This window comes from Salvelinus sp. IW2-2015, linkage group LG16, assembly GCF_002910315.2.
Source record: "Salvelinus sp. IW2-2015 linkage group LG16, ASM291031v2, whole genome shotgun sequence".
In the NCBI taxonomy this organism is placed as follows: Eukaryota; Metazoa; Chordata; class Actinopteri; order Salmoniformes; family Salmonidae; genus Salvelinus; species Salvelinus sp. IW2-2015.
This window is the reverse complement of record NC_036856.1, coordinates 28,979,817-29,007,480: the sequence shown is the minus strand read 5'-3', so window position 1 is coordinate 29,007,480 and position 27,664 is coordinate 28,979,817. Positions and strand designations below refer to the sequence as shown.

The window sequence follows — 27,664 nt, the reverse complement described above, 5'->3', positions numbered from 1 at the left end:
ATCTCACACTACCCTCTGTAGTGCCTTGCGGTCGGAAGCTGAGCATTGCCATACCAGGCAGTGACACCAGTCAGGATGCTCTCGATGGTGCAGCTGTAGAACCTTTTGAGGACTGAGGACCCATGCCAAAGCTTTTCAGTCTCTGAGGGGGAATAGGTTTTGTCGTGCCCTCTTCACGACTGTCTTGGTGTGCTTGGACATGTTAGTTTGTTGGTGATGTGGACACCAAGGAACTGGAAACTCTATTACCTGCTTCACTGCAGCCCCGTCGATGAGAATGGGGCGTGCTCGGTCCTTCTTTTCCTGTTGTCCACAATCATCTCCTTTGTCTGGATCACGTTGAGGAGAGGTTGTTGTCCTGCACCACATGGCCAGGTCTCTCCCTCCTCCCTAAAGGCTGTCTCGTCGTTGTCGGTGATCAGGCCTACCACTGTTGTGTCATGGGCAAACTTAATGATGGTGTTGGAGTTGTGCCTGGCCGTGCGGTCATGAGTGAACAGGAGTACATGAGGGACTATGCATGCACCCCTGAGGGCGCCCTGTGTTGAGGATAAGCGTGGCAGATGTGTTGTTACCTACCCTTACCACCTGGGGCGGCCCTTCCGGAAGTCCAGGATCCAGTTGCAGAGGGAGGTGTTTAGTCCCAGGGTCCTTAGCTTATTGATGAGCTTTTCGGCGCACTATGGTGTGAACGCTGAGCTGTAGTCAATGAATAGCATTCTCACATAGGTGTTCCTTTTGTCTAGGTGGGAAGGGCAGTGTGGAGAGCAATAGAGATTGCACCATCTGTGGATCTGTTGGGGTGGTATGCAAATTGGAGTGGGTCTAGGGTTTCTGGGATATGTGTTGTTGTGAGCCATGACCAGCCTTTCAAAGCACTTCATGGCTACAGACGTGAGTGCTACGGTTGGGTAGTCATTTAGGCAGGTTACCTTAGTGTTTTGGGCACAGGCACTATGGTGGCTCTTGAAAACGACAGCTCTAGCCTTTAGCTCAGTGTGCATGTTGCCTGTAATCCTGGCTTCTGGTTGGGTATGTACGTACGGTCACTGTGGGGACGACGTCATCGATGCACTTATTGATGAAGCCAATGACTGATGTGGTGTACACCTCAATGCCATTGGAGGAATCCAGAACATATTCCAGTCTGTGCTAGCAAAACAGTCCTGTAGCTTAGCATCTGTTCATCTGACCACTTTATAATTGATCTAGTCACTGGTGCTTCCTGCTTTTCTGAGCCTACTGTTATACTTATGGTTAGTTGTTACATAGTGATGAACCTTCCTTTCTCTCCTCTCAACCATCTCAGGGAGACAAATCCTCATCTAATCAGCTCCTTCTAGACACATTCCTCTTCTAGACAACATACCCCACCTTCTAGACACACACCGCTCCTTCTAGACACATACCCCACTCTTTAAGGATACCTAGGATAGAATAAAGTAATCCTTCTAACCCCCCCCCCCCCCCCCCCTTAGAGTTAGATGCACTATTGTAAAGTGGTTGTTCCACTGGACATCATAAGGTGAATGCACCAACTTGTAAGTCGCTCTGGATAAGAGCGTCTGCTAAATGACTTAAATGTAAATTCCTGCCAGCTTGATTTATAAATTGTTTATAAATGACCTTCAAAAGGATAGATCAGGGACATTTTTTCATATTATGTTTTTGAAGGATTTGTATGCCATTTTTAGGGCAGTGCAAATGCTCCCTTAAACTAAGTCCTGTTCTGATTTGAGTATTATTCACTTCTTAAGAGGGGTAAGATCGCTGCATGGTCAGCTGTCCATACTAATGCCGCTGAGAACCGCTGGGAATTTCATTATTCTGACTGCAGAGGTTATATTACAAATCTTTAAAAAATTGCATTGAAGGACTGTTACCTGGTAAATTACAGTATCCTACTCAGATATTTGGAATACGTGTTTGATATTATGAAGACAGGAGTAAAACAATATATTTTTTATCATTGGTACAGKTATTATTCTAATCAAATCAATGTTTATTGTTCACGTACACAGATTAGCAGATGTTATCTGTCACGCCCTGACCTTAGTTATCTCAGTTTTCTTTATTATTTTGGTTAGGTCAGGGTGTGACGAGGGTGGTATYGGTGTTTTTGTCTTGTCTAGGGGTTTTTGTATATCTATGRGGTTTTGGTATTGTCTAGGTAATGTAGGTCTATGGTGGCCTAAATTGGTTCCCAACAGACAGCTGTTTATCATTGTCTCTGATTGGGGATCCTATTTAGGTTGCCATTTTCCATTTTGGTTTTGTGGGTTATTGTCTATGTGATGTTGCATGTCTGCACTCGTGTCATTTAGCGTTCACGTTCGTTTTGTTATTTTGTATAGTTTGTTCAGTCTTCTACGTTATTAAAAATAAGATGTATTATCATCACGCTGCGCCTTGGTCTCCTCACTACGACGATCGTGACATTATCGCAGATGCAACGAAATGCTTGTTTCTAGCTCCAACAGTGCAGTAATAACTAGCAAAAAAAACAATACTCACATAATCTAAAAATAACGAAATTGAGAAATATCAGAACGAGCAATGTCAGAGTCCGGAATATAAATAAATATATATAGTGGTGTGTATAGACAGTATGAACAGTATATGAATAGATAAGGTGTGTACAGCAGTAGTTATATAGGATGAGCCATGACTAGAATACAGTATATCCATATAAAGTGGCTCATATATAACATCATGAAGTACACAGTATCTTGCCTTTCATAGTTCAGTCTTCTAGTGTTGTGTTGTGTGTTGAGTTTCTGCCGGTGAAGTGTTGTGTCCAGTCCACCTGTGTGTACAGGACAGGAAGGCTGCAGCAGGGCCATCTGTTGGTCACTGTTGGTATTGGAAGAGGTCCAGTTATACACATGATCAAGTTACAGTAATATACCTCTCATGATACAAATCTGACAAGTACTCCCATGTGACTATGACAATCATAGATTAATGTTAGCTCAAACCAGTACTCAGTTATCTGATAGATAACTTGTTGGGGTAATTGAGGATTTGGTCAATCTCTACTTTATTACTCATATCTTGCTCTATTGATGTAAAGATATAAAAATACATATTTAAACAGAAAGCGATTAAGGGAGTGTGTCTTACAGATACACATGTTCAGCTGGTTGAGAGTAATGATTGATAGTCATAAACTGAATCGTTAGAGATTCAAATATTTTGAACGAGCTATAAGTTATAGTTTCAGACTCTCACTCTGCATGTTTGACTGATTGATAGTGATTAATAGTATTTAACTGTAATAAACCGAATCGTTAGAGATTCAAATATTTTTAGGGCTTCCAAATCAGGATTTCAATGTGAGTAAATCTGATGAAAGCACTGCCTGGCGAACATTTGACTGAGTCTTTAAAGAGTCAACTTGAAATGAATCCCACAGCATCGGTTAATAAAACAGAAAGTTAGTGAGAAGAAAAGAACAAACTAACAAATTAAATAAAAGGAATGAAAGATTAAATCATCCTTCACGAAAACAGTATTCTGTGGATATTTTTTCTGAACGCTCACAAACTGATGCAATCACGCTTACAGCAGCATAATACATGAAGTTATATCATGTTATAGTCATATCATGCATTAGCAATAGACGCCATAAGCTCTGTCTATAATTTATGAATCTATATTTAAAATCACAGATAGCAGGTGGAAGAAGACTACTTACAATGGTATTTAGTACAGTTGTAATGTTGCTACATCCTTACAATAAAATAAAAGATCTCAGAACAATAGGGGGGGGTCAGTCAGTCGTCAAAAAAGGGACATTTGTGAACCTCTTTGATTTGCTCTGATTTCTTTTGATCTGGAAATGAGAGGGAGGGAGGTTTTTAAAATCTCCTTAAACCCCCCAGGCCTGACCAGCCTCCCATAGGKTTAATGACCGGGGCCTAGTCTGTGTTGATTAATACACATACTCAGAGGATGGACGTGGGGAGTGTGTGTGTGTAGAGAGTTTATGTGTGTGTATCTTAGTGTGTGTGTGTGTGTCAAACCCTCGCCTGTGATCAGTGGCTAAGGGTTAGACGGTAGACGCCAGCCCACCCCACCTCTCCACGGTGTACCTCCATTGATAAGATTATATTAATTGGTATGAATAGAGAGGGCTTTCTCCTCCTACTCCACCTCTCCTTGTATACGTTTACCATTATACTCATTAGATTCCCCAGTGCGGTGCCTCCCAGCCAGCTTCCCTTGTCCTCCACATCCCCCTGGGGTCTCCTGGGAGGCAATTTGCATCTCTCCATGGAGCCTCTCTGGGGTTATTGAGGAAATATTAGCCTCTTTTCTTCCCCGGCCGACCCTTTGATTTATTTGGAGGCTGGGCTGGTAGAGTGGCAGGCCCATGTTAATGACTGGTCCTGGTGCAGGAATCCCTGTGCAAGCCACTCTTTGATCCACGCTGGAAAGGTGCAATTGACAAGCACCACTGAATAATCATATTGGTGTGTGTGTGTGTGTGTGTGTGTGTGTGTGTGTGTGTGTGTGTGTGTGTGTGTGTTGTGTGTGTGTGTGTGTGTGTGTGTGTGTGTGTGTGTGTGTTGTGTGTGTGTGTGTGTGTGTGTGTGGGGAAGAGGTCTGTGTGTGAGTCTCGGTGTATATGTGTGTGTACTGTATGCACAGCTTAGATAGGTGGACCTTGAGAAATGACAAGAGGGAATCCCATTGCTGTCAGGGTCAGTGCGTTCAAGTTGCTCAGTGTCTCTGATCACCCAGAGTGCATTGTGGGTTAGATTATAAAGGTTAATAAATAAAATTATGTTTGATTGGAAAGGTTTGTGTTTGCTTACTTGTATCCCTAGCTATATCTATGTGTTTTTTATTATTTTATTGTTTGCTTGGAAGGGGAAAGTTATTTTCCTTCCTTCGAACAAGGAACAGTTCATGGGCAGTTGTTATTATTATTGTTAGACTTTGCAGATCATTTACTTCTTGTTTATGGGCCTAGGACTAAGGACCACATCCCCACTTCTGGCCAGCCATATAGTTCAGTTCAGCTGCCACACAGTAGGTGTAGCAATCTAACAACACTCTAACGACCTGCTAGATTACACRTTCTTTACCTGGAGAATACACTAATTGCCGAAAGTATTTTAAAACGGAATAATATTATCGGAGAACACACAGATTTAAAAGTATAAAGTACTTTAAATGAGGGACAATGCTCTGTTCTACTGATGATGAATAATGCTGAATCAATTGAGTTTGGCTTGCTTTGTACTGTAGCTAGCTAGTGAGAGGTCCTTGTTATAGCCCCTGCTGCCTGATCCATCCTTGCYAYGTACTCTGTACGACTGACGGAGMCAGATATTCATATTATGTTTTTAAAGAAAGGTAATGAGAGGTTTTTCATCCTGATGTGTGCGATGCTTGACATTCCTCCAGATGTAAGCGTGCTGATGCCTGCTCACTCGGCAGAGAGAGGAGCCTGTCCTCCGTTTGGAGAGGAGTTTGACACTGACATCTCTTTCATGTGATTGGTCACGTGTCTGACTACAGAAAAGTGGCAGTGACAAAGTTTTATAGGCCTATATTTTATATAATTCCATCTCAACAAAAAGACAGGGTGCAATCTGAGCATGCCCGATCATGATCATAGCAATTGCTTGTATCATGCATATAGCCCCGAAGTATTTATATATGGTGAGCTCTCACATTTATTAAAAGCCAAAACCCATACAACTAATAAATAAAATAAATAAATAAAAATAGCAAAGCTACCAATGCATTCTATATCTAGGCCTACATCACACATTCAAAACAGATGAGAAGATATGAATCAACAGCTCATGTCATGAAGGATGCAACAAACACAGTAGTACATGGAAATGTGCCATTTTCAACAGGCATGAACAGCACTGCACAGCTTGCCAGAACCAGCCGAGTAGATGAGTGTGGCGGCGATATGCTTTGGTTAGGGTGTGTCCCAAATGGCAACTTATTCCCCATTTAGAGCCATAGGACTCTGGTCAAAAGTAGTGCACTACTGTATATAGGGAATACAGTGCCATTTGGGACTTAGCCAGTGAGTGTTTTCTTCTCAGTATTTGTGTGTATCTAAACAGAACAGATATGATGTTCATGAACCATCTGTCTGCTGTAGTATTCACAGTGACTGTGTCCCAAATGGCACCCTACTCCCTATATAGAACACTGCCTTTGACCAGAGCCCATAGGGAAAGTAGCTGTTCTTCTGTCGCCACTGGCCCTGGTCTCCTCCTCATTGTGAGAGAGAGAGAACTCACTAAAACGGTCACATGAATGCTTGAAAAAAACCTCAGACCTAAGATTTTTTTTCTTCTTAAAAAGGAGAGAAGTTTAAAACTAACAAAGCCCAGGGAAATCCCCATCAGACATCCCTCCCTTAATCCATTTAATTTTGAAAGGTATTGTTTAAAGCTTCAAAGTTGATATAGTTTAATCCCCTCTCTAACACTACGGGCAGAAAATGAGGCCATGTCAGCAGTTTGAACAGATATAATCTACTCCACACAACAGAAAAGCCTCGTGCTAGACAAGGTTGCATAGGTTCCCTGTGAACTCAAGCGTTTGATGTTGCTACCTGCTATTGAACATGACTTCTGTCTTAACCCAACTGTCACTCGCTCCCTGTCCTCTTTTATCACTCCCAATGTTCTCTCTACACCTTTTTTTCATCAGTAAATCTACCATCACAGCCATTTCATTTATTCTCTTTCTGTTTTTTAGAGAAAAGCGCATGACAAGGTTTGAGGGTTTGGTGMAAGGTGTATTTTTTTTACATGCTCTTTAGTCTTAACTCTGTGAAATGAAACTAGCCCACTTGGTTTTTACCGGCAGGATGTATTATTCTTTTSTTTAGTGAAATTCGGGGCTTGCTTTCAGAGCGTTTCTGGCTAGTTGAATTTGAGTCCACTCAACATTGCCACAACTTTACATCACTATTGCCTTCATGGTGTGTAATCAGCGTTTTGTTCTCTGTTTTTGTTATTGTTCCATAGAATAGAAAGAAAGCTCAAGGCATGTTCTATTATTCTTACATTCTTCTGAACCTTTGTTTACTGAGTCCAAATATACACACCACAACCTATTTTAGAACATAGGCTATTAATATATCATTTTAATCTATAACTGTGTCTGTGTCCCAAATGGTTCCCTATTGCCTATATAGTACACTACTTTTGACCATAGCCCTGTCAGCCCTGGTCAAAAGTAGTGCACTTGTGACTAAAGCATTTCTTCTCATTAGAACTGTTTGAGTCAAATACATGTATTTTTACTCTAGCAGGGGATGACATTGTTTGGTTATCAAAGGCTTTGTGTAATTACATTACCATGATTCAGGCTGACAAGACTGAGTGCGTCTGCTCAGCATACAGGCATACATAATCACACCCCGAATCAGGATACAGGCATACATAATCACACCCCAAATCAGGATACATACATACATAATCATACCCCAAAATCCCTCTAGAGACAGGGGATGCTATTATGATGTAGATGACCTTTTGTTGACAAGCTATCTGGATGATAAAAATGAACTTAATCAAGCCAAACGTCATGTCATGTACAAACGTCATGCATCAAGTCTGGAACCAACAGGACCCTGCACAGCTTCTACCCTCAAGCCATAAGACTGTTAAATAGCTAGTTAAATAGTTAACCTAATACCTACCCGGACTATCTGCATTGATCCCCCTTTGCACTAACTCTTTTGACTCATCACACTGCTGCTACTGCTTATTATCTATCCTGTTGCTTAGTCACTTTACCCCTACCTACAGTATATGTACAGATCTACCTCAATTGCCTCGTTCATGCCCCTGCACATCGACTCAGTACTGGTACCCCGTGTATACAGTATAGTCAAGTTAGCGTTACTCATTGTGTTTTTATTCCTTGTGTTATTATCTTTCTATTATTTTCAATTTTTCTCTCTGCATTGTTGGGAAGGGCCCTTAAGCAAGCATGTCACTGTTTGTCTACACCTGTTGTTTGCCAAGCATGTGACACATAACATTTGATTTGACGTATGAAACTGCCCACTTTATTCTCTTTATGAATACAAGCACCATTGAATTTATTGTAAATTCATAATTGTGAGCTCTACATTTACAGTAGTTGCTGAATAGCTGTGTTATTATTACTGTGTTATTATGAGGGTTGTAGGCTCCACTAATCTTTTTGGGCCTGTTTCTCTTGTGTCTCTGCATGGGTCTGTCTGGGTAAAGGAGCAGTCTGTGATATTAACTATCATTTTTTAAAGTATATAACTTCTAAATGCCTCAAAAGCTTACCCCATTCTAAGCAAAAATATCTGGTGTCGCTGGGTCTATGTGGTTATTGGTTAACTGTAGGCTTTAGACCACACTGCAGAATATGAACTGAACCAAGCCTTTCCTATTCACTGTGGCATTGAGGAGAACAGTGCTGTGCTCTCCTCTCATTGGGAGTGCTGAAGAGTCCGACTGAATCTCTGCCTGTTTATTTTGATCCGTGGGTTTTGATACTCACACTTGAGAGGCAGCTTCATAAATTCACTATGTGTCAAATAAATCAATAGTTCCCATTAGCTGAGGAAGTTGTGGAGCTGCTGCAGTACTTGAAGGGCAGCGCCGGCCCCCCTTGTTGTTTAGATGTGTGTTTTCTCTCCCAGTGAAGGCAGAGGCAGAGACATGCTACATGGGGATGGGTGGCTGTCTGTTGATCTATCCAGACAGCTCCAGCGGTTGAACTGGTCTGGTTGACTGGTCCTGGTTGGGAAGAGGGAATTCCTTTGGACACTAGTCCCAAACTCAAAAGCCTTTAGCACTGATTCTCTACTGATGTTTAAGACTGGCTAGCCTGGCACTCTTTGTTTTGTGATGTTTTCAGGCTGTTCACATGATATTTTAGCCATTTCCTGGACATTATGATAAATATGGTGATGAATGGCGCAACAAAGATCTTTTCGTTATTTTTCTATTTGTAACAAAAAATTGCAATAAAAAATGTAATAAATGTAATATTTCTTTTGCAGGTTTTGCTGAGGGTCAAGAGTAAGACGTTTAAAGTTTTAAATGCTTTTCTACAATGCTTTTAAAGATAATGGGTCGCTGAGACAAGCTGGTTATTAAATATCTCAGAAAGGTTTATGTATCTTGGGAATCCAGAATAATAATGATAATATGCAATTATCGCCTCCCTTTTTCTTCTGTACAAACCTCAAGATAAGGTGCTATACGAGTGTTCCTGAAAGTGCTGATAGACCCGTAAAAAAAATAGTCAAAGAAAGAAAGAAAAAGCCAAGTAACATATTATACATATCTGGGAGGTGTTTCAGTAAGAGCTCTTGTTATTCCTTCAGTAGAATTTGGCTGAACATAAACGTTCCATTTCAGAGAATTCTAGAACATAATGATTACTGAACATTCTCTCATATAAGATGTCTTGAGGAATGATGCAGAGCTGGATTAATGGTAATACATCTCATTGATAAGATACAGATCGATCTATGCATACGGCTTAAATGTATTTAAGCTTATAATCCTTGCAAATAGCTTCCAGAAAGGCAAAGTCAGCCTTTTAACATTGACAAAGTGAAGTAAATAGAAGCAAAAACATTTTTTTCAATCGCATCCCTGTTGAACCCTGAATGTTTGCTTGTGGTTGTTATATATGGAGCAGAAAGAGAGAGAGAGAGAGAGAGAGTCATATCGCATGCTAGTAGCCCCACTAATGAGCCTTTAAAGCTGAAATCATATTCTGATGGCTTTGCCACCCTGCTGTTCGGGGGGTAGCAGTGAAGTTAGCTTTAAATGCAGAGCGTCTGTTCTGCCTCTCCCTCCCTGCTAACCCAAGCCCCTACAGTAACACCACAGCAGACGGAGGGAATAGGGAGCTCGGAAGGTTTTACCTCAGAGGTGGTAACAGTGAAGCCACTCATTAACACTGAATTTACCACTGTTAGCGACGTAGCTTCCTGCAGAGAGCAGCCAACACTGGATCATGTCAAATCCACTGAGTATACATTGTAGACTACACAATAGTTCCATCTCAAATGGCACCCTTTTCCCTATAAAGTGCACTACTTTTGACCAGAGCCCTTATCGGCCTTGGTCAAAAGTAGTGCAGTAAATAGGGAATAGGGTGCCATTTGGGATGCAGTCTATGTCTATCAGCTTGGGTTACAACAAGCCTGCCTGGACACTTCACATTGTACCAAGCTGTAAAATACATCACCTCGCCTCAGTCTCACAGCTTGGCTATTACAAGGCTGGGAAGAGTGTTAAATATTAGAAGATTTTATTCATGTATTTTCACTCTTTTAAGTGGCTTGTTTAACGATTAACATGTTCAACAGTTGAGTCTATATTACATTTAGCAATCTGTCAAATGTTGATTGCTGTTTATATGTTTGTTAGTGATGGGGGGGGGGGAAATCGAGACATATTGTGATATTATTTTTTATTATATCGGTATTTGACTCAAAGTATACATTTGTTGGCTGCACCTGTGGCAAAACTCTTGCATCCTATAGCTTGGTGTCCATCTTCTTAAATAGTTTGCCAACATGTTTTCAGCATTTTATTTTTCTGACTGATCAAACTTGTTTTCTCATAAACCTACAGTGAGCAATATGTTTGGARCATCAAATCGCATCAAATACGTATAGAATCATGAGAATTGTGAGAATAGCAATACATACCTTATCAGCACCTAACTATTGTGATAATATCATATCGTGAGGTCCCTGGCAATTCCCAACCCTAATGTTTGTGTGTGTGTGTGTTCATGGGTGTGTGTGTTTATAGATGTATGTGTGTTTATATCTCTTTATGTCTGTGTGTATGTGTGAGTGAGTGTTTCCATGCGTGTGTTTGTGTGAGTGTATGTGAGACAGACAGATTGTGTAGCCCGRCGCATGCCAATTTGTCAGGATTGGAGCAACAACAGTGTCGTGCTGGGACCCGTGTTAGCACCATCACAGAGTGCTAAGACTGAGTATGATCTCATTGGAAGTCTACTTTGTTCACATGGAAATTGGTCAATTTTAGCAGGCGTCTGGGAGCGTTCGGGGGAGGAACAGGAAGGTTGTATCCCAGAGGTGTGCTATGGTAATTAAGAGCCCTCACCGGGGTATCTGGGGCTAACAGCAGGGTTTGGGGTTTGTTGTGAAGAGAAGTGGCGGACGAGGGTGTTAGGAAAATCATAATGCAGTAACAGAGAGTCGATCAGAAGAGTATTGTGGATGAATCTCTCATTGTGTGGAACAATTGGAGAGAAAGTAGGCAGAGCTGACACTGAACACTGACTGATTTTCTGTGTGTATAAGGAATAATAATTGTTTGTTATTCAACATAATATTAGCCTGTATTTTGACTTTGAACCAATACAAGTGTTATGGGTTGGGCTGTATATATTTCCATTTGCCACATTTAGACTTGTTTTAATCATCAATTTTTCATCGCCTTTAGCCCTCAAAACACAATATAAATTATTGAGTATGTTTTAAGCTGATTTGGTGMTTTTTCTCTGTTTCTCTCTTCTCAGAACATACTGGGGAGATGGCTGATATAAAGCCAAATGCACAAGAGGACAAAGAAGGAGATGTGGTGGAAYCAGTGTGTAACAGCTCCGTTGCCACTCAGGAGCCATTACAGCGTCACACATCCTCCCTTAAGAACAATGCTGCAAGGTTGTCAGAGCAGCTGTCCTCTGACAGACTCCCAAACCCTTTAAATGGAGCACAGCCCAGTCCATTTGTACCCAGCAGTGTCCCTGCTTTTCCCCACACAGCCCGAGCAGCCCATTCACTACCTTCCGTAGCACTTGTTAATGGACCTGCTTCACACCCTAACTCAGAGGAGAGCTGTGGCCTGAACAAAGACAGCACAACGCCCAACACTGTCCTGGTGGAGGCCCAGGACGCCCAACTATGGCAAGCAGGGAGGGACACAAGCCCTCAGGTGTTACCGCCACCCAGTGAGCTTCAATCAGAAGCCCTGAAGAACCCAGCAGGGCCAGGGCCTGTTCTGAAAACACTAGCCACCACGCAGCCAGAGGCCAACAACACGTCACCATCTGACTCTGGGGAGAGTGAGGCTGAACTGCCCTACCAGGCCCGTGACGCCACCTTGTCAGACCACAGTCCACAGCCTCACCAAACGCCAATTAACCAAATATGGACGGCTGAGGGAGTCAAGGCTAGAGCTAGATCTATATGGGACTTAAACACCACAGAGTCCTCTGAGAGCTCGTCGGACGGTTCTGACGGGGCTGACTCACTACACTGGGATTCTCAGAAAGAGCTCATACGGGTGTTGTGGAACAATCGTAACGTTGACAGCAGCTTACAGGAAAACGCTGCGGGAGTGGGAGTGATGCCTCAGCTTACCAGCCAAAGACAGAGGAAGCGTAAAATACACCTGGTGGGTACGTCAGGCTCTCCTGAAAAAGTTTACAACAGCAGCTCGAATCACACCTACAAAAAGTGGCATATTGAAGAGGAGGAAGATGATGACGAGGATTTTGACATCGCCAACATAAATGATGAGGATTTCCCTTGTAAAAAGGCTGATGTACAATCTTCTGTGAATTCATGTCAAGAGCATCCCAGTGACAGTCCTGTAATCATCAAGAAACTGATTATAAGAGCAGATTGCCACGAAGACAATCACTCCGACTCCCTCTTTAGTAGAAAGCCCAAGCAGCTAAAGACAGAGCAATCCGAACAAGAACCATCGTTCTTCCCATGCACAAAGTGCAATGTTAATTTCAAGGAGAAAAGGCATTTGCATAGACATATGATGTATCATTTAGATGGGCATAATCATCAGATAGGCCACCATGAGAACGTTCCAAGGCCTTTTATATGCAGGGAGTGTGGGCGTTCGTTCCGCGATCGCAACTCCCTCCTCAAGCACATGATTATCCACCAGGAGAGACGGGAGAAACTTATGGAGGAGATCCAGGGACTCAACAAACTCCGAGACGAAGGCAGGAACGCCAAGCTGCAGTGCCCGCAGTGTGTGTTCGGGACCAACTGCCCCAAGACGTTTGTCCAGCACGCCAAGACACATGAGAAGGACAAACGTTATTACTGTTGCGAGGAGTGCAACCACATGGCCCTGACAGAACGGGAGCTTGAAGCACACCTGTACGCGGTACACTGTGACACACTGCAGTACAAATACAAGAACATGATCAAAGATGAGGAGTCAGAGTTTCCTACAGATAACAATGAAGATAATGAATCAAGATCTGTTCTGTTTCACTGTAAAGTGTGCCCTTTCAGCACCCAAAGTCAAAATGACCTGAAAAGCCATTGTGACCTAATACACCAGTTTTGTGAAGATGAATGTGAAAGTCCACCGTTTAACAAAGCATCTGACCATCAAGATCAATATAGGCTAGCTGGCCCGTCCAAAAAAGCAAATTTAAAACTACTACAGCTGAAGCAAAAGTTCTGTATTAAAAAGCCTGCTTTCTGGAAAAGAGCAGATTTGCCCTTTTGGTCTGGTAGTGTAGCTGACTTTTACACGAGAAACAAAGCAGACGCACAGAAGTATTACAAAGATCTTACAGCCTCCCAGTTCAAATACAGTCTTGGCAGCTCAACAAACAAGCTGTCACCATCTATGTGGAGGAGCGACAAGCCAAGCAAATTATCTCCCAAACCAACAGAGAAAATAGACGTGACAACAGGTCTCCCTTATGTTGAGGAAGACAATCAGCAATACAACCATGTCATTTCAGGAATCTCAGAAAGGACAAAATATCCCTCAAATGTAGATGTGTTGGTTACATCCAAGACGGCTAAAACAGGCCAGATGCTAAATCATAGCTATGACTCTGACAAGAGTCAGGGAGATAGCAAAGACTTGACCTGCAGGAAGTCAGAGCCCCAAGCTGTTACCCGAAAGTCTCCATCCAAACGAAAAATGTCCACACCCTTCCGCAACACTGTGGAGAAGGTGGTTGATAATGATTTTCCAAAACTGAACCCAAAGTTAAAAGAGACTACCACTCCTGAAGACACAGAAGATGATGATTATGAGGACACATATGACTTTAGTGCCTACACCAGCGAGGCTACAGCCAATTTCCTGGATAGTAGTGAGAATGAGAGGAACCCCTACGCCCGTAGCTACTTCATACGCAGACAGAGGGGTTCTTTTGTTAAAGAAGATCCTGCACCTGCTGCTGATGTCGGCCATTTTGAAAAGAACGCTACTCAGGCTGACCACCATTTTGAAAAGACTGAAGTCAAGGAGGGGGAGTATGACAGCGATGACATACAGAAGCTTATCATCAAAGAGGAGTGTATAGAAAGCTCAGTGTGTGACGATTCTCCGGAGTCACCCACCACCACCAAAACACACAACCAAAGTCTCTCCTATGAGTATGACGTCTCCCCTCCATTTGGGTCAGAAAGAAAGTCCTGCCCCTATTGTCCTGCTGTGTTTGAGTCTGGGGTGGGCTTGTCCAATCACGTGCGAGGGCACCTGCACAGGGTGGGGCTGAGTTATGATGCTCGTCACGTGGTGTCACCTGAGCAGGTAGCTTCACAGGACCGACAGCCACGCATACGCAGGAAGATCCCCTCTGTGGCACGGAGGATCAAAAAAGGTGAGCAACTTATTATATTTTCCCTGTCTTTATTCAATTACTTATTGTTTCCTATTGTACTGTAATAGGGTAATATGTAATAAAAGTAATCTGTAATCACATCTAACAATATTTGTGACTGTTTCTTTCACAGTCAAGTGTGTCATGTTATTCTTTTATAGATAGTGTGTAATATTCAGAGTTATCACAAAGTTGCATAGTGATTTACCTAGATCGCTCTGGGTAAAAGCGTCTGCTAAATTACTAAAATGTTAATGTAAATATAGATATTGTGTTAAAACCTTTTTTTAATCTTCATGTTACAGCTGAGAAGCCGGAGTCTCAGGCGGAGCACACCTGTCCCTTGTGCTGTGGCTGGTTCGATACCAACACGGGCCTCTCCAATCATGTGAGGGGCCATCTAAAGCGGATAGGGAAGACCAGCACCAGCACCAGTAAGAGTCCAGTGTGTATCCTTAACGAGCTGCTACAGGATGAGCAGGAACACCAGAACATCCTCCAGACCCTCAACAGGTACTGTAAACAATTCCTCCACAAGTTACTGTTTACACCTTTTAGGGATGTAATAGAATATTCTATCTTATATCAGCTATATATTTATTTTGAATTTGTCTTCATTTTAATGTATTTTTCATTTTGTCTACTTTTATGTCATTGTTCTTTTTCATGTACCTCTCTGGCTATATGTTGTGACTAGTGTATCCTATATCATTGTTGTGTTTCATTTGAAATCTGAACAGGAAGCAGTTCCTCTCTCGACCAATCATCTCCCAGAAGTTCATCGGGAGTGATGGGCTCTTCCTGACACCCACAGGGTTCCCAGTGAAGATCCAACATGGCTGCCAGCCAGGCCAGGATGGCAATTCTACTTCATGGGGGCCCAGTGCAACTACACCCAGGCAGGAGGAATTTAAGAGAGAGGAGTTATTTTCTGAAAGGAAGAGTATAGAGGTACAGTTGTTGTGTTGTTTTTTGATGCTATGTTCTTTTGTGTGATGTACTTTTACTCTTAGTTAAGTTGCTTATAATTACATCTTTTTTTATTCTKTAAGTGTCCTTGGGTATCTTGAAAGACTCAAGTAAAATGTATTATTGTAATTAATATTATTATTATTACAGATACGAGGGGTCAGGGAACCTTCCCAGGGCACTTTAGTAGAGCTGCTGAGGAAGAGGAAGTTGGACAAGGAGCAGGAGCAGCTGAGGGATAACAGCAGATCGTATGATGCAGATAGGAATCACTTTACTGTGACCAAAGAGAGGTTTGAGGAGAGACAGAACCAACAGGCCAGCAATCTGGAACCACACTGGGCCCAAGGTAAGCAGATTCACAACGAATWTCTATACAAATCAGAATATCAGCATTTTAGAGCACTTTCAGAACTGTTATGAGACAGAGGTTGAGATTGTAACATTTCAAAATTGGTGACATCATGGTAAGGTTGAAAATTACTTTTTACATGTCTTTTTAGCGACCAGAAAAAATACTACTTTTTTTTTTATTGTGATTAGATTTTGAACAGTGGATACAAGGACCTAGATAGCCAAAATATGTTTTTTTTTTGTTTTCTGCGAAGTAACAGAGTGAAAAACTATACAGTTAAAAACTACAGAGTTACTTTATCTGCCAAATATATTTTATTTAATGGTACTGATTATTGTAGTGCAACAAGGCCCCTCTGTGACAGCAAAACATATATGACATATKATCAGTCTGTTTCAAGTGATGTAGAATCAAAGAAGACAAGAAAGCCAGTTATGCCAGATACATGATGGATAGAAGTGACAGACAGCTTTATTAGCTTAATTGGGTCGCCAGTCTGTTCTTTTCACAGTGTTCTATTATTATTCATAGGCTTGATCAGTTTAGTCCTTTGCAGATAGGTATGATTATTTTAGGTGATCTTTAGAATAGTTTTATTGAGTGCAATGATACAGAGTTAAGATAGTAGTTTACCCTCCAATTACAGTAGATCAGCTTGCCATAATGAAACACAAACTTGTCTTGTTCCGCAGCTGTTTTGTGTGTTTTATTACCTGTACAGATTTTCATTGTTTACAGGCGCTCATGTTAAATCACAAAATGTCATTCAAATTGAGCTTCATTAAATATGTATGTGAGCATCATCATAATACCCCAGTACTCTGTCTGTTCTTCTGTCAGCAACCTTGAAGTCACCAGGAAACAGTATTATTGTAACGCACACAAAAATAATAAATTGGCTTTGAAATTGAAATTAAAACCTGTCACGTCCTTTTGATGTGGTTCTGGGAGCAYATCAGCTGTGTTTACACACCTTTGTTTAATCTCTGTCCAAATAACAGTTTCCGTCCGTTTCGCAGAAAGATTAATAAAGATGTCTAAATCAGATATGGGAGCCTCCCGAGTGGCGCAGCGGTCTAAGTCATCACTACAGACCCGGGTTCGATCCCAGGCTGTGTCACAACTGGCTGTAACCGGGAGTCCCATAGGGCGCAGCACAATTGGCCCAGCGTCATCCGGGCTAGGGGAGGGTTTGGCCGGGGGGCCGGCTCTGTAGTTGGCTCATTGCACTCTATCAACTCCTTGTGGCGGGCCGGGCACCTGCAGGCTGACCTCGGTCGTCAGTTGAACGGTGTTTCTTCCAACACATTGGTGTAGCTGGCTTCCGAGTTAAGCGGACGCGTGTTAAGGAGCGCGGTTGGGTGGTCATGTTTCGGAGGACGCATAACTCGACCTTCGCGTCTCCTGAGCCTGTTGGGGAGTTGCAGCGATGAGACAAGATCGTAATTGAAATTGAGAGGGAAAAGGGGGTAAAATACAACAACAAAAAATATATTTAAAAAATATGGATTTTTTTTAATGTCCATCTCAATTCTAATGATTGGCCGTTCTGTGGCTGACATTGTTGAATGTCATAGTTAAATTTTACATTATAGCTGAAAGCTGAAACCTTAAAGGGAGAATAGACTGACTCTGACATTCAGATTTAATCATCTAACTAAGGCTTTTACGCCATTTTGGTGTAATCAGTGTTATGTTAAATGGAGATTTAACACATACAGTGGGGAGAATACTGTATAATATATACTTAAGCTTCTTTAAGGACATTAGTTAATTAACCAAGAAGAGATTCATTTTGCACATGCAATTGTTGCAAACGATTTGCAGGTAATTTAAATAACCTTTAGTGGCTTGTCATGGTTAAAAAACACCTCCGTAGCAGATGTTTTCCCCCCTATTAGGTGTGAAATGAATGGGAAGCTGTCGCTATAATTTTCACACCACTGCCAGTAGCTTCAGGACAGCCTGCATAGAAACTTGGTGTGGGCTTGTCATCCAATCAAATCTGCTCTAAAGGGTGTACAGAGAGACCTTTCCTAATCAAACGCTTTTACGATTTAACATGCTCTAGATGTAGCCTGTAGTGACATGCAAAACTATTGTAATTCATGTGCAATATTGACACAATCAGCACAGTATGAATTTCTTATCATAGCCTAAATCAAATTCTAAACCCAGGTGAAAATAGGCACMCTGGAGTCCTTAGATTGTGATAAACATTACTCTCAACAATACATCTCCAACTGCAGAGTGCAAAACAGATCCTTCCCATATGAAAACAGATGGAGGGAGAGGTGTTGGCACTCAGGGAATAGCAGTTTTACTTCATGTTCATCTCTATGTGCTCTGTTGTCACTTTTAGCCATATTTCTTCAGATTTTTCCTTACAGTCACCTCAACTCACCTCCAGATTATATTTGTCAAAGACGCTCATCAAAGACCCTGAAACCAAACAATTTATTTAGATGTAATGTGTGTAGAAGTTGAACAAACAAAATGTCTCTAATGGAAGATAACTGTTAATGAAGTAAAAAACGAATGGAGCGAGGTAATCCGGAGGCTTAGGRGCATTTGAATAAAATGCTATACTCTTGACACTATTTCAAAGGCAKTCCCTTGCAAGAAAAGTGTTGTTAAGGAGTGTTTGGAACATATTTTACATTTTGAACTGAACTTGTGTGTGCTTTGCTTTCTTTTGAAATGTCTCTCTTTCCCTTTCACATGTCTCACTTTCCAGAGAGAAATGAATCTAATAAGAAGATGTGCATTCACTGTAACACAACCTTCCCCAGTGCTGTTAGCCTGTCCAATCATCTTCGCGCTTACGCACGCAGGAAGAGGGTTGCCATGTTGGAAGGAACAAGTAAGTTCTCTAAGCCTGGTAAAAAAAATCAAGAAAATAAAGGCACATTTCTGAAATTACAGTATTGAATGTTCCTTGTAGAAAATGTACAGAACATTGTGTCCCAAATGGCGCCCTATTTTCTATATAGTGGACTACTTTTGACCAGAATTCAAAATCAAAATTAATCAAAATTAATCCACTATATAGGTAGTGCTCTGGTCCAAAGTAGTCCATTATGTAGGTAGTGCTCTGGTCCAAAGTAGTCCATTATGTAGGTAGGGCTCTGGTCAGAAGTAGTCCACTATATAGGTAGTGCTCTGCGTCCCCAAAGTAGTCCATTATGTAGGTAGAGTGCTCTGGTCGAAAAGTAGTCCATTAGATAGGTAGTGCTCTGTCCAAAGTAGTCCATTATGTAGGTAGGGCTCTGGTCAGAAGTAGTCCACTATTAGGTAGTGCTCTGTCCAAAGTAGTCCATTATGTAAGGTAGGGCTCTGGTCAAAGTAGTCCATATATGCAGTTGAAGTTGGACGTTACATACACTTAGGCTGGATCATTAAAACTTGTTTTTCAACCACTCCACAAATTCTTGTGAACTAACTATAGTTTTGGCAAGTTGGTTAGGACATCTACTTTGTGCATGACATAAGTAAAGTTTCCAACAATTGTTTACAGACCGATTATTTCACTTATAATTCACTGTACACAATTCCAGTGGCTCAGAAGTACATACACTAAGTTGACTGTGCCTTTAACCAGCTTGGACAATTCCAGAAATGATGTCATGGTTTTAGAAGCTTCTGATGGGCTAATTGACATCATTTGAGTCAATTGGAGGTGTACCTGTGGATGTATTTCAAGGCCTACCTTCAAACTCAGTGCCTCTTTGCTTGACATCAGGGAAAATCAAAAGAAATCAGCCAAGACAAAGCCAAAATTTGTAAACCTCCACAAGTCTGGTTCATCCTGGGAGCAATTTCCAACTACTGAAGGTACCACATTCATCTGTACAAACAATAGTACGCAAGTATAAACACCATGGGACCACTCAGCCGTCATACCGCTCAGGAAGGAGACGCGTTCTGTCTCTTAGAGATGAACGTACTTTGGTCGAAAAGTGCAAATCAATCCCAGAACAACAGCAAAGGACCTTGTGAAGATGTTGGAGGAAACAGGTACAAAAGTATCTATAGCCACAGTAAAACGAGTCCTATATCGACAAACCTGTAAGGCCGCGTCATCAAGGAAGAAGCCACTGCTCCAAAACCGCCATAAAAAAAGCCAGACTACCTACGGTTTGCAACTGCACATGGGGACAAGATCGTACTTTTTGGAGAAGTGTCCTCTGGTCTAATGAAACAAAAATAGAACTGTTGGCCATAATGACCATCGTTATGTTGGAAGAAAAAGGGAGAGGCTTGCAAGCCTAAGAACACCATCCCAACCGTGAAGCACGGGGGTGGCAGCATCATGTTGTGGGGGTGCTTTGCTGCAGGAGGACTGGTGCACTTCACAAAATAGATGGCATCATGAGGAGGGGAAATGATGTGGATATATTGAAGCAACATCTCAGACATCAGTCAGGACGTTAAAGCTTGGTCGCAAATGGGTCTACCAAATGGAAATGACCAAAGATACTTCCAAAGTTGTGGCAAAATGGCTAAGGACAACAAAGCTAAGGTATTGGAGTGGCCATCACAAAGCCCTGACCTCAAGCCTATAGAAAATGTGTGGGCAGTACTGAAAAAGCGTGTGCGAGCAAAGAGGCCTACAAACCTGAATCAGTTACACCAGATCTGTCAGGAGAATGGGCCAAAATTCACCCAACTTATTGTGGGAAGCTTGTGGAAGGCTACTGAAACGTTTGACCCAATTAAACAATTTAAAGGCAATGCTATCAACTACTAATTGAGTGTATGTAAACTTTTGACCCACTGGGCAGTGTATGAAACATAAATAAAAGCTGAAATAAATCATTCTCTCTATTATTATTCTGACATTTCACATTCTTAAAATAAAGTGGTGATCCTAACTAACCTAAGACAGGGACTTTTTACTAGGATTAAATGTCAGGAATTGTGAAAAACTGAGTTTAAATGTATTTGACTAAAGAGTATGTAAACTTCCGACTTCAACTATAGTGGTCAAAAGCAGTCCATTATGTAGGTAGGGCTCTGGTCAGAAGTAGTCCACTATATAGGTAGGGCTCTGGTCAGAAGTAGTCCACTATATAGGTAGGGCTCTGGTCAGAAGTAGTCCACTATATAGGGAATAGGGTGCCATTTGGGACACAACCTGTGACTCTCTGTCCTGGTGTCAATCAGTCTTCAGAGTTGTACGGAGTAAGTCTGTAGTAAGTTGGTCTGTAATGAGTTGGTCTGTACTGACTTGGCCTGTACTGAGATGGTCTGTGTTTTCCAGCCTATTCCTGTATACAGAAGAAGCCTAGGTTGAGGGCTGGACCAAAGAAGAAACTATTCTCAGCTCTCCCACCTGCTGTTGAGGAGATGTACAGACTCACCTGCAGGTATGTAGGAACACAACAAGCTTCTCTGTCACTTGTTGGTTTTGTTGGTGTCTTGATCTGTTGTGCGTTTCATCCTGTGGCCACAAGACACAAATATATCCTGGATTACCCTTTTAATACTGTGAAATGGTCATGTATCAGTTCTAAAATATGCACTACATGGCCAAAGATATGTGGACACCCCTTCAAATTAGTGGATTCAGCTATTTCAGCCACACCCGTTGCTGATAGGTGTATAAAATCGAGCACACAGCCATGCAATCACAATAGACAAACAGTAGCAGTAGAATGGCCTTACTGGAGAGCTCAGTGGCACTGTCATTGGATGCCACCTTTCCAACAAATCAAATCAAATTTATTCATAAAGCCCTTCTTACATCAGCTGATATCTCAAAGTGCTGTACAGAAACCCAACCTAAAACCCCAAACAGCAAGCAATGCAGGTGTAGAAGCACAGTGGCTAGGAAAAACTCCCTAGAAAGGCCAGAACCTAGGAAGAAACCTAGAGAGGAACCAGGCTATGAGGGGTGGCCAGTCCTCTTCTGGCTGTGCCGGGTGGAGATTATAACAGAACATGGCCAAGATGTTCAAACGTTCATAGATGACCAGCAGGGTCAAATAATAATAATCACAGTGGTTGTCGAGGGTGCAACAGGTCAGCACCTCAGGAGTAAATRTCAGTTGGCTTTTCATAGCCGATCATTCAGAGTATCTCTACCGCTCCTGCTGTCTCTAGAGAGTTGATAACAGCAGTTCTGGGACAGGTAGCACGTCCGGTGAACAGGTCAGGGTACCATTGCCGCAGGCAGAACAGTTGAAACTGGAGTAGCAGCACGGCCAGGTGGACTGGGGACAGCAAGGAGTCATCATGCCAGGTAGTCCTGAGGCATGGTCCTAGGGCTCAGGTCCTCCGAGAGAGAGAAAGAAAGAGAGAAAGCGAGAAAGAGAGAGAGAATTAGAGAGAGCATACTTAAATTCACACAGGACACCGGATAAGACAGGAGAAATACTCCAGGTATAACAGACTGGCCCTAGCCCCCGACACATAAACTACTATGGCATAAATACTGGAGGCTGAGACAGGAGGGGTCAGGAGACACTGTGGCCCCATCCGACGATACCCCCGGACAGGGCCAAACAGGCAGGATATAACCCCACCCTACTTGCCATAACACAGCCCCCACACCACTAGAAGGATATCTTCAACCACCAACTTACCATCCTGAGACAAGGCCGAGTATAGCCCACAAAGATTACCGCCACGGCACACAGGAAATCACGTCAGTGAGTGGGTTGAGTCAGTGAGTCAGTGACTCAACCCACTCAGGTGACGCACCCTTCGTAGGGACGCATGGAAGGCACCAGTTAGCCAGTGACTCAGCCCCTGTAATAGGGTTAGAGCAGAGAATCCCAGTGGAGAGAGGGGAACCGGCCAGGCATAGGCAGCAAGGGCGGTTCGTTGCTCCAGTGCCTTTCCGTTCACCTTCACACTCCTGGGCCAGACTACACTCAACATAGGACCTACTGAAGAGATGAGTCTTCAATAAAGACTTAAAGGTTGAGGCCGAGTCTGCCTCTCTACAATGGGTAGGCAGACCATTCCATAAAAATTGAGCCTATAGGAGAAACCCTGCCTCCAGCTGTTTGCTTAGAAATTCTAGGGACAGTTAGGAGGCCTGCGTCTTGTAACCGTAACGTACGCCGTGGTACGGTATGTACGGCAGGACCAAATCGGAAAGATAGGTAGGAGCAAGCCCATGTAATGCTTTGTAGGTTAGCAGTAAAACCTTGAAATCAGCCCTTGCCTTAACAGGACGCCAGTGTAGAGAGGTTAGCACTGGAGTAATATGATCACATTTTTGGATTCTAGTCAAGATTCTAGCAGCCGTGTTTAGCACTAACTGAAGTTTATTTAGTGCTTTATCCGGGTAGCCGGAAAGTAGAGCATTGCAGTAGTCTAACCTAGAAGTGACAGAAGCATGAATAATTTTTTCTGCATCATTTTTGGACAGAAAGTTTCTGTCAGTTTGACAGTCAGTTTGTCAAATTTCTGTCCTGCTAGAGCTTCCTCAGTCACCTGTAAGTGCTGTTATTGTCAAGTGGAAACTTCTAGGAGCAACAATGGCTCAGCCGCGAAGTGGTAGGCCACACAAGCTCACAGAACGGGACCCCCYGAGTGCTGAAGCGCGTAGCACGTATAAATCGTCTGTCCACGGTTGCAACACTCACTACCGAGTTCCAAACTGCCTCTGGAAGCAACGTCAGCACAATAACTCTTCGCTTGGGAGCTTCATGAAATGGGTTTCCAAGGCCGAGCAGACGCACACAAGCCTAAGATCACCATGCGCAATGCCAAGCGACGGCTGGCGTGGTGTAAAGCTCGCCACTCTTCAGGGATGAATCATGCTTCACCATCTGGCAGTCCGAGGACGAATCTGGGTTTGGCCAGGATAACGCTACCTGTTTGGTGGAGGAGGAATAATGGTCTGGGGCTGTTATTCATGGTTTGGGCTAGGCCCCTTAGTTCCAGTGAAGGGAAATCTTAACACTACAGCATACATTGACATTCTTGACGATTCTGTACTTCCAACTTTGTGGCAACAGTTTGGGGAACTGTTTCAGTATGACAATGCCCCATGCACAAAGCGATGTCCATACAGAAATGGTTTGTCAAGATCAGTGTGGAAGAACTTGACTGGCCTGCACAGAAGCCAGCGGCACCAATGTGTCGGAGGAAACACAGTACAACTGGCAACCGTGTCAACGTGCATGCGCCCGGCCCGCCACAGGAGTCGCTAGAGCGTGATGGGACAAGGACATCCCGGCCAGCCAAACCCTCCCCTAACCCGGATGACGCTGGGCCAATTGTGCGACGCCTCATGGGTCTCCCGGTCGCAGCCGGCTGCGACACAACCCGGGATCAAACCCGGATCTGTAGTGATGCCTCAAGCACTGCAGTGCCTTAGACCGCTGCGCCACTCGGGAGGCCCCAAAACTCCATATTAATGTCCATGATTCTGGATTGAGATGTTTGACGAGCATGTCACCACATATTGTATTGTATGAACAGTGTTGCCTCCTCAGATACTAAGTAGTAGGGGTGTAACTGTACATACCAAACTGTTCGGTACCAGGACCTCGGTTCGGTCTGCCCTGTGAACCCTAATGAATACATTAAAAAACGATATTTACGCAATAAAAACACTAGGCTTATAGGCCTCTGCCTCTTGAGTAAAGCAAAAAASATTTCAGGCTATTCCGATAAAACAACTAGAGCCTATGCACATGTTGTAATCAAAATTCTAATCTTAATTTGCGCATTTCATACTGTCCTTTTGTGAGGAACTAGTTCTGTACGATGGCGAGTGGTTGGGTCGATAAACCAGAATTGGAGTATCCTCCATCATCGTTTAAATCTCCAGTTTKGGAACATTTTGGCTTCCCAGTAGATTACAATGGCGATGGACAGAGAGTTGTGGATGCAATGTTAACAGTATGTTTCCACACTCAACGAGAATAGCCTATACAGCTCAAATATGTTGACACATTTACACCGATATTACCCCAAGACGGAAACGCAAATATACAATAACTCAACATCGTCTCCCCTCTGCATTCAAGCTGATTCTGATTCTGACCGGACCAAAGCTGATTCTGACCGGGCTAAAGAAATTACAAGAGTGATAGGTAGGCTATGTTTATATTTTTTACAGCCTTTGATTTATAGCTGCGCATATGCACCCATTCTCGGAGTTTGAGAATAGAGGGTTTCAGCACCTTGTGAAAGTGCTCGAACCACGTTATGAACTTCCCTCTTGCATTGCACCCATTTCAGAAAACATGTAGTACCCACTCTATATAAGCAAACCAAAGCCTAAGTTTACAAWGAATTGCACGTATTGACCACCTATCACATTACCCCGGAGTGGTAGATGTACCGTGCTACAGACACAGCCTCATTATGAGATTCACAAGTGCATATCTGGTACTGAAGGAGGCAGTTGCATGGTGCGTTCGAATCAAGTGGGAAGTGGGAATTTACCACATATGACTGGGGAGAAAAATGTACTTTAACGCCCCTCCAACTGGTATATACTAGTGGGAAACTCGTCTATCATCCTGAGCACCCACTTCTCCCACATGGTATCCTCTGATGTCACCTACTAAGGAAATGGCTTCTATAACAGCATTTTCAGCAGTTATATGCAACAACAAAACATTTATAAAAAGCGATCTATTAATGTGGTTTTTGAACTCTATCATTTGTTTACAAGCATGATATCTTTACTTTTAGTGTATGGTTGACACAGCTTGTTGGCCATTAGCCAATCAACATTTCTAAACAAGTTCAATCACATGAATGCATCCAACTGGTATTTATGACTTCACAACTGGTAAATTCCCACCTCCTACATGGTTACAAATGTAGCATCAGAGTGGAAACTTRAGAGGCCCAACATAACAATCTGGTCACAACAGACAATGCAAGTAACATTGTGAATGCTGAACATTGTGAATGGCATTTCATTTTACCACAGTCCCGAAACCAAACCGCAATACGCACCGAACCGTGGGTGTGGTGAACCGTTACACCCCTACTAAATAATATACATATGTCTGCAAACCAAACCAAACCAAACCTAACCTAGCCTAGCCTATCCTATCCTACCTTAACCAAACCTAACCTAGCGCTCTCTCCCATGCAGATTCTGTGACCTGGTCTTCCAGGGTCCTCTGTCCGTCCAGGAGGATTGGATCAAGCACTTACAAAGACACATCATGCACACCAGTGTCCCTCATACAGGGGCTGGCATGGTAGAGGTCCTGGGACTACACAAAGAGATGTCCTCCTTTCCCCCCCAGCAGCACCCCTGTCTGGAGCACCCAATGTCCAAATTGCACCCCACAGCCCACGAGCCACTGGAGCACCATGAGCACCCCTGCTTGGAACACCCCTCTCATCATGATCACCCCTCTCCCCAGCAGGAGCACCCCTTGCCCAATGAGCACCCCGAAACCCACGAGCACCCTGAGCCACATGATGAGCACCCCTTGCATTATGCATATCCCTCATCCAATGAGCACCCCAGCCTGGAGCAGCACACGGCCACGCCCCCTCCGGAGCTTCTTCCAGTGGCTTCCTGAGCAAAAGGGTTGTTTACAACATTTTCACTTTAGATCTTTATCCTGCACATGTAAATATGGATAGATACATAGAAATATATATAGAGATAAATACAAATATTCTAAAGCTATATATATGTTTTTCTTAATATGCACATGGACCTACTAGCCCTTCTCTCTATTTTATAAGACCGGTATCTATACGATACTGTAGATGATAGATCTTGTTACTTAGACGTACAGAAACGTTACAGAATTTACAGTTACAGAGAATTCTACTTGAGATGCAAAAAGGCCAACAACATTCGCTGAAGCTAGAACAGTTGTCAGTTCAGAACCTTGTATCTCAACTTTTTTTACCTAATGTATGCAGTGCAGTTACCTCTTCTACGTTTAAGTGAAGTTTTACTTACAGATAATCTTGCCATATTGCAACATGGACGCATGTTAAATGTGTCTTCTTGTTTCCTTCTTTACACTGTTTAGCAGTCAGTCAGAACTTTGAACCCAATACCAATGGGGCAGCAGGTAGCCTAGTGGTTAGAGCGTTGGGCCAGTAACCGAAAGGTTGCTAGATTGAATCCCTGAGCTGACAAGGTAAAAATCTGTCGTTCTGCCCCTGAACAAGGCAGTTAAYCCAATGTTCCTAGTCAGTCATTGTAAATAAGAATTTGTTCTTAACTGACTTGCCTAGTTAAATAAAAATAAACCAAAAGAGACAACTCACACCTCAGCATTGTGATAATGGTAAATGCTTTGCCCATTACTTTGAGGCTATTCTCATTGACAAACATTTAAGGAGACAGCGTGATAAGATTTTAATTTACACAATATGTACAGTACCAGTCAAAAGTTTGGACACACCTACTCATTCAAGGGTTTTTCTTTATTTTACTATTTTCTACATTGTAGAATAACAGTGAAGACATCAAAACTATGAAATAACACATATGGAATCACATAGTAACCAAAAAAAGTGTTARACAAATCAAAATATATTTTATATTTGAGATTCTTCAAAGTAGCCACCCTTTGCCTTGATGACAGCTTGCACACTCTTGGCATTCTCTCGACCAGCTTCACCAGGAATTATTTTCCAACAGTCTTGAAGGAGTTCCCACATATGCTGAGCACTCGTTGTCTGCTTTTCCTTCACTCTGCGGTCCAACTTATCCTAAACCATCTCAATTGGGTTGAGGTCGGGTGATTGTGGAGGCCAGGTCAT

General features: G+C 42.7%; 1 protein-coding gene across 2 annotated transcripts in view; it reads left to right on the top strand.

Moving 5' to 3' along the window:
• The window catches only part of LOC111976139 (zinc finger protein 644-like), a 38,285-nt gene extending 11,120 nt beyond the window's left edge, over window positions 1-27,165 (top strand). The window contains exons 3-10 of one of the 2 annotated variants that reach the window (XR_002878889.2): window positions 11,545-14,622; window positions 14,928-15,135; window positions 15,363-15,573; window positions 15,742-15,940; window positions 18,684-18,809; window positions 21,210-21,315; window positions 24,937-25,002; window positions 26,022-26,110. Coding sequence is in view for 1 of the 2 variants with exons in the window: in XM_024004895.3 (XP_023860663.1) it covers window positions 11,559-14,622; window positions 14,928-15,135; window positions 15,363-15,573; window positions 15,742-15,940; window positions 18,684-18,809; window positions 21,210-21,315; window positions 26,022-26,460 (4,353 nt within the window). In the remaining variant the exon portion in view is untranslated. Of the gene's footprint in view, window positions 1-11,544; window positions 14,623-14,927; window positions 15,136-15,362; window positions 15,574-15,741; window positions 15,941-18,683; window positions 18,810-21,209; window positions 21,316-24,936; window positions 25,003-26,021 lie in introns of both variants that reach the window. The other variant, XM_024004895.3, reaches the window with a different exon arrangement.
• Window positions 27,166-27,664: the final 499 nt, after the last annotated feature.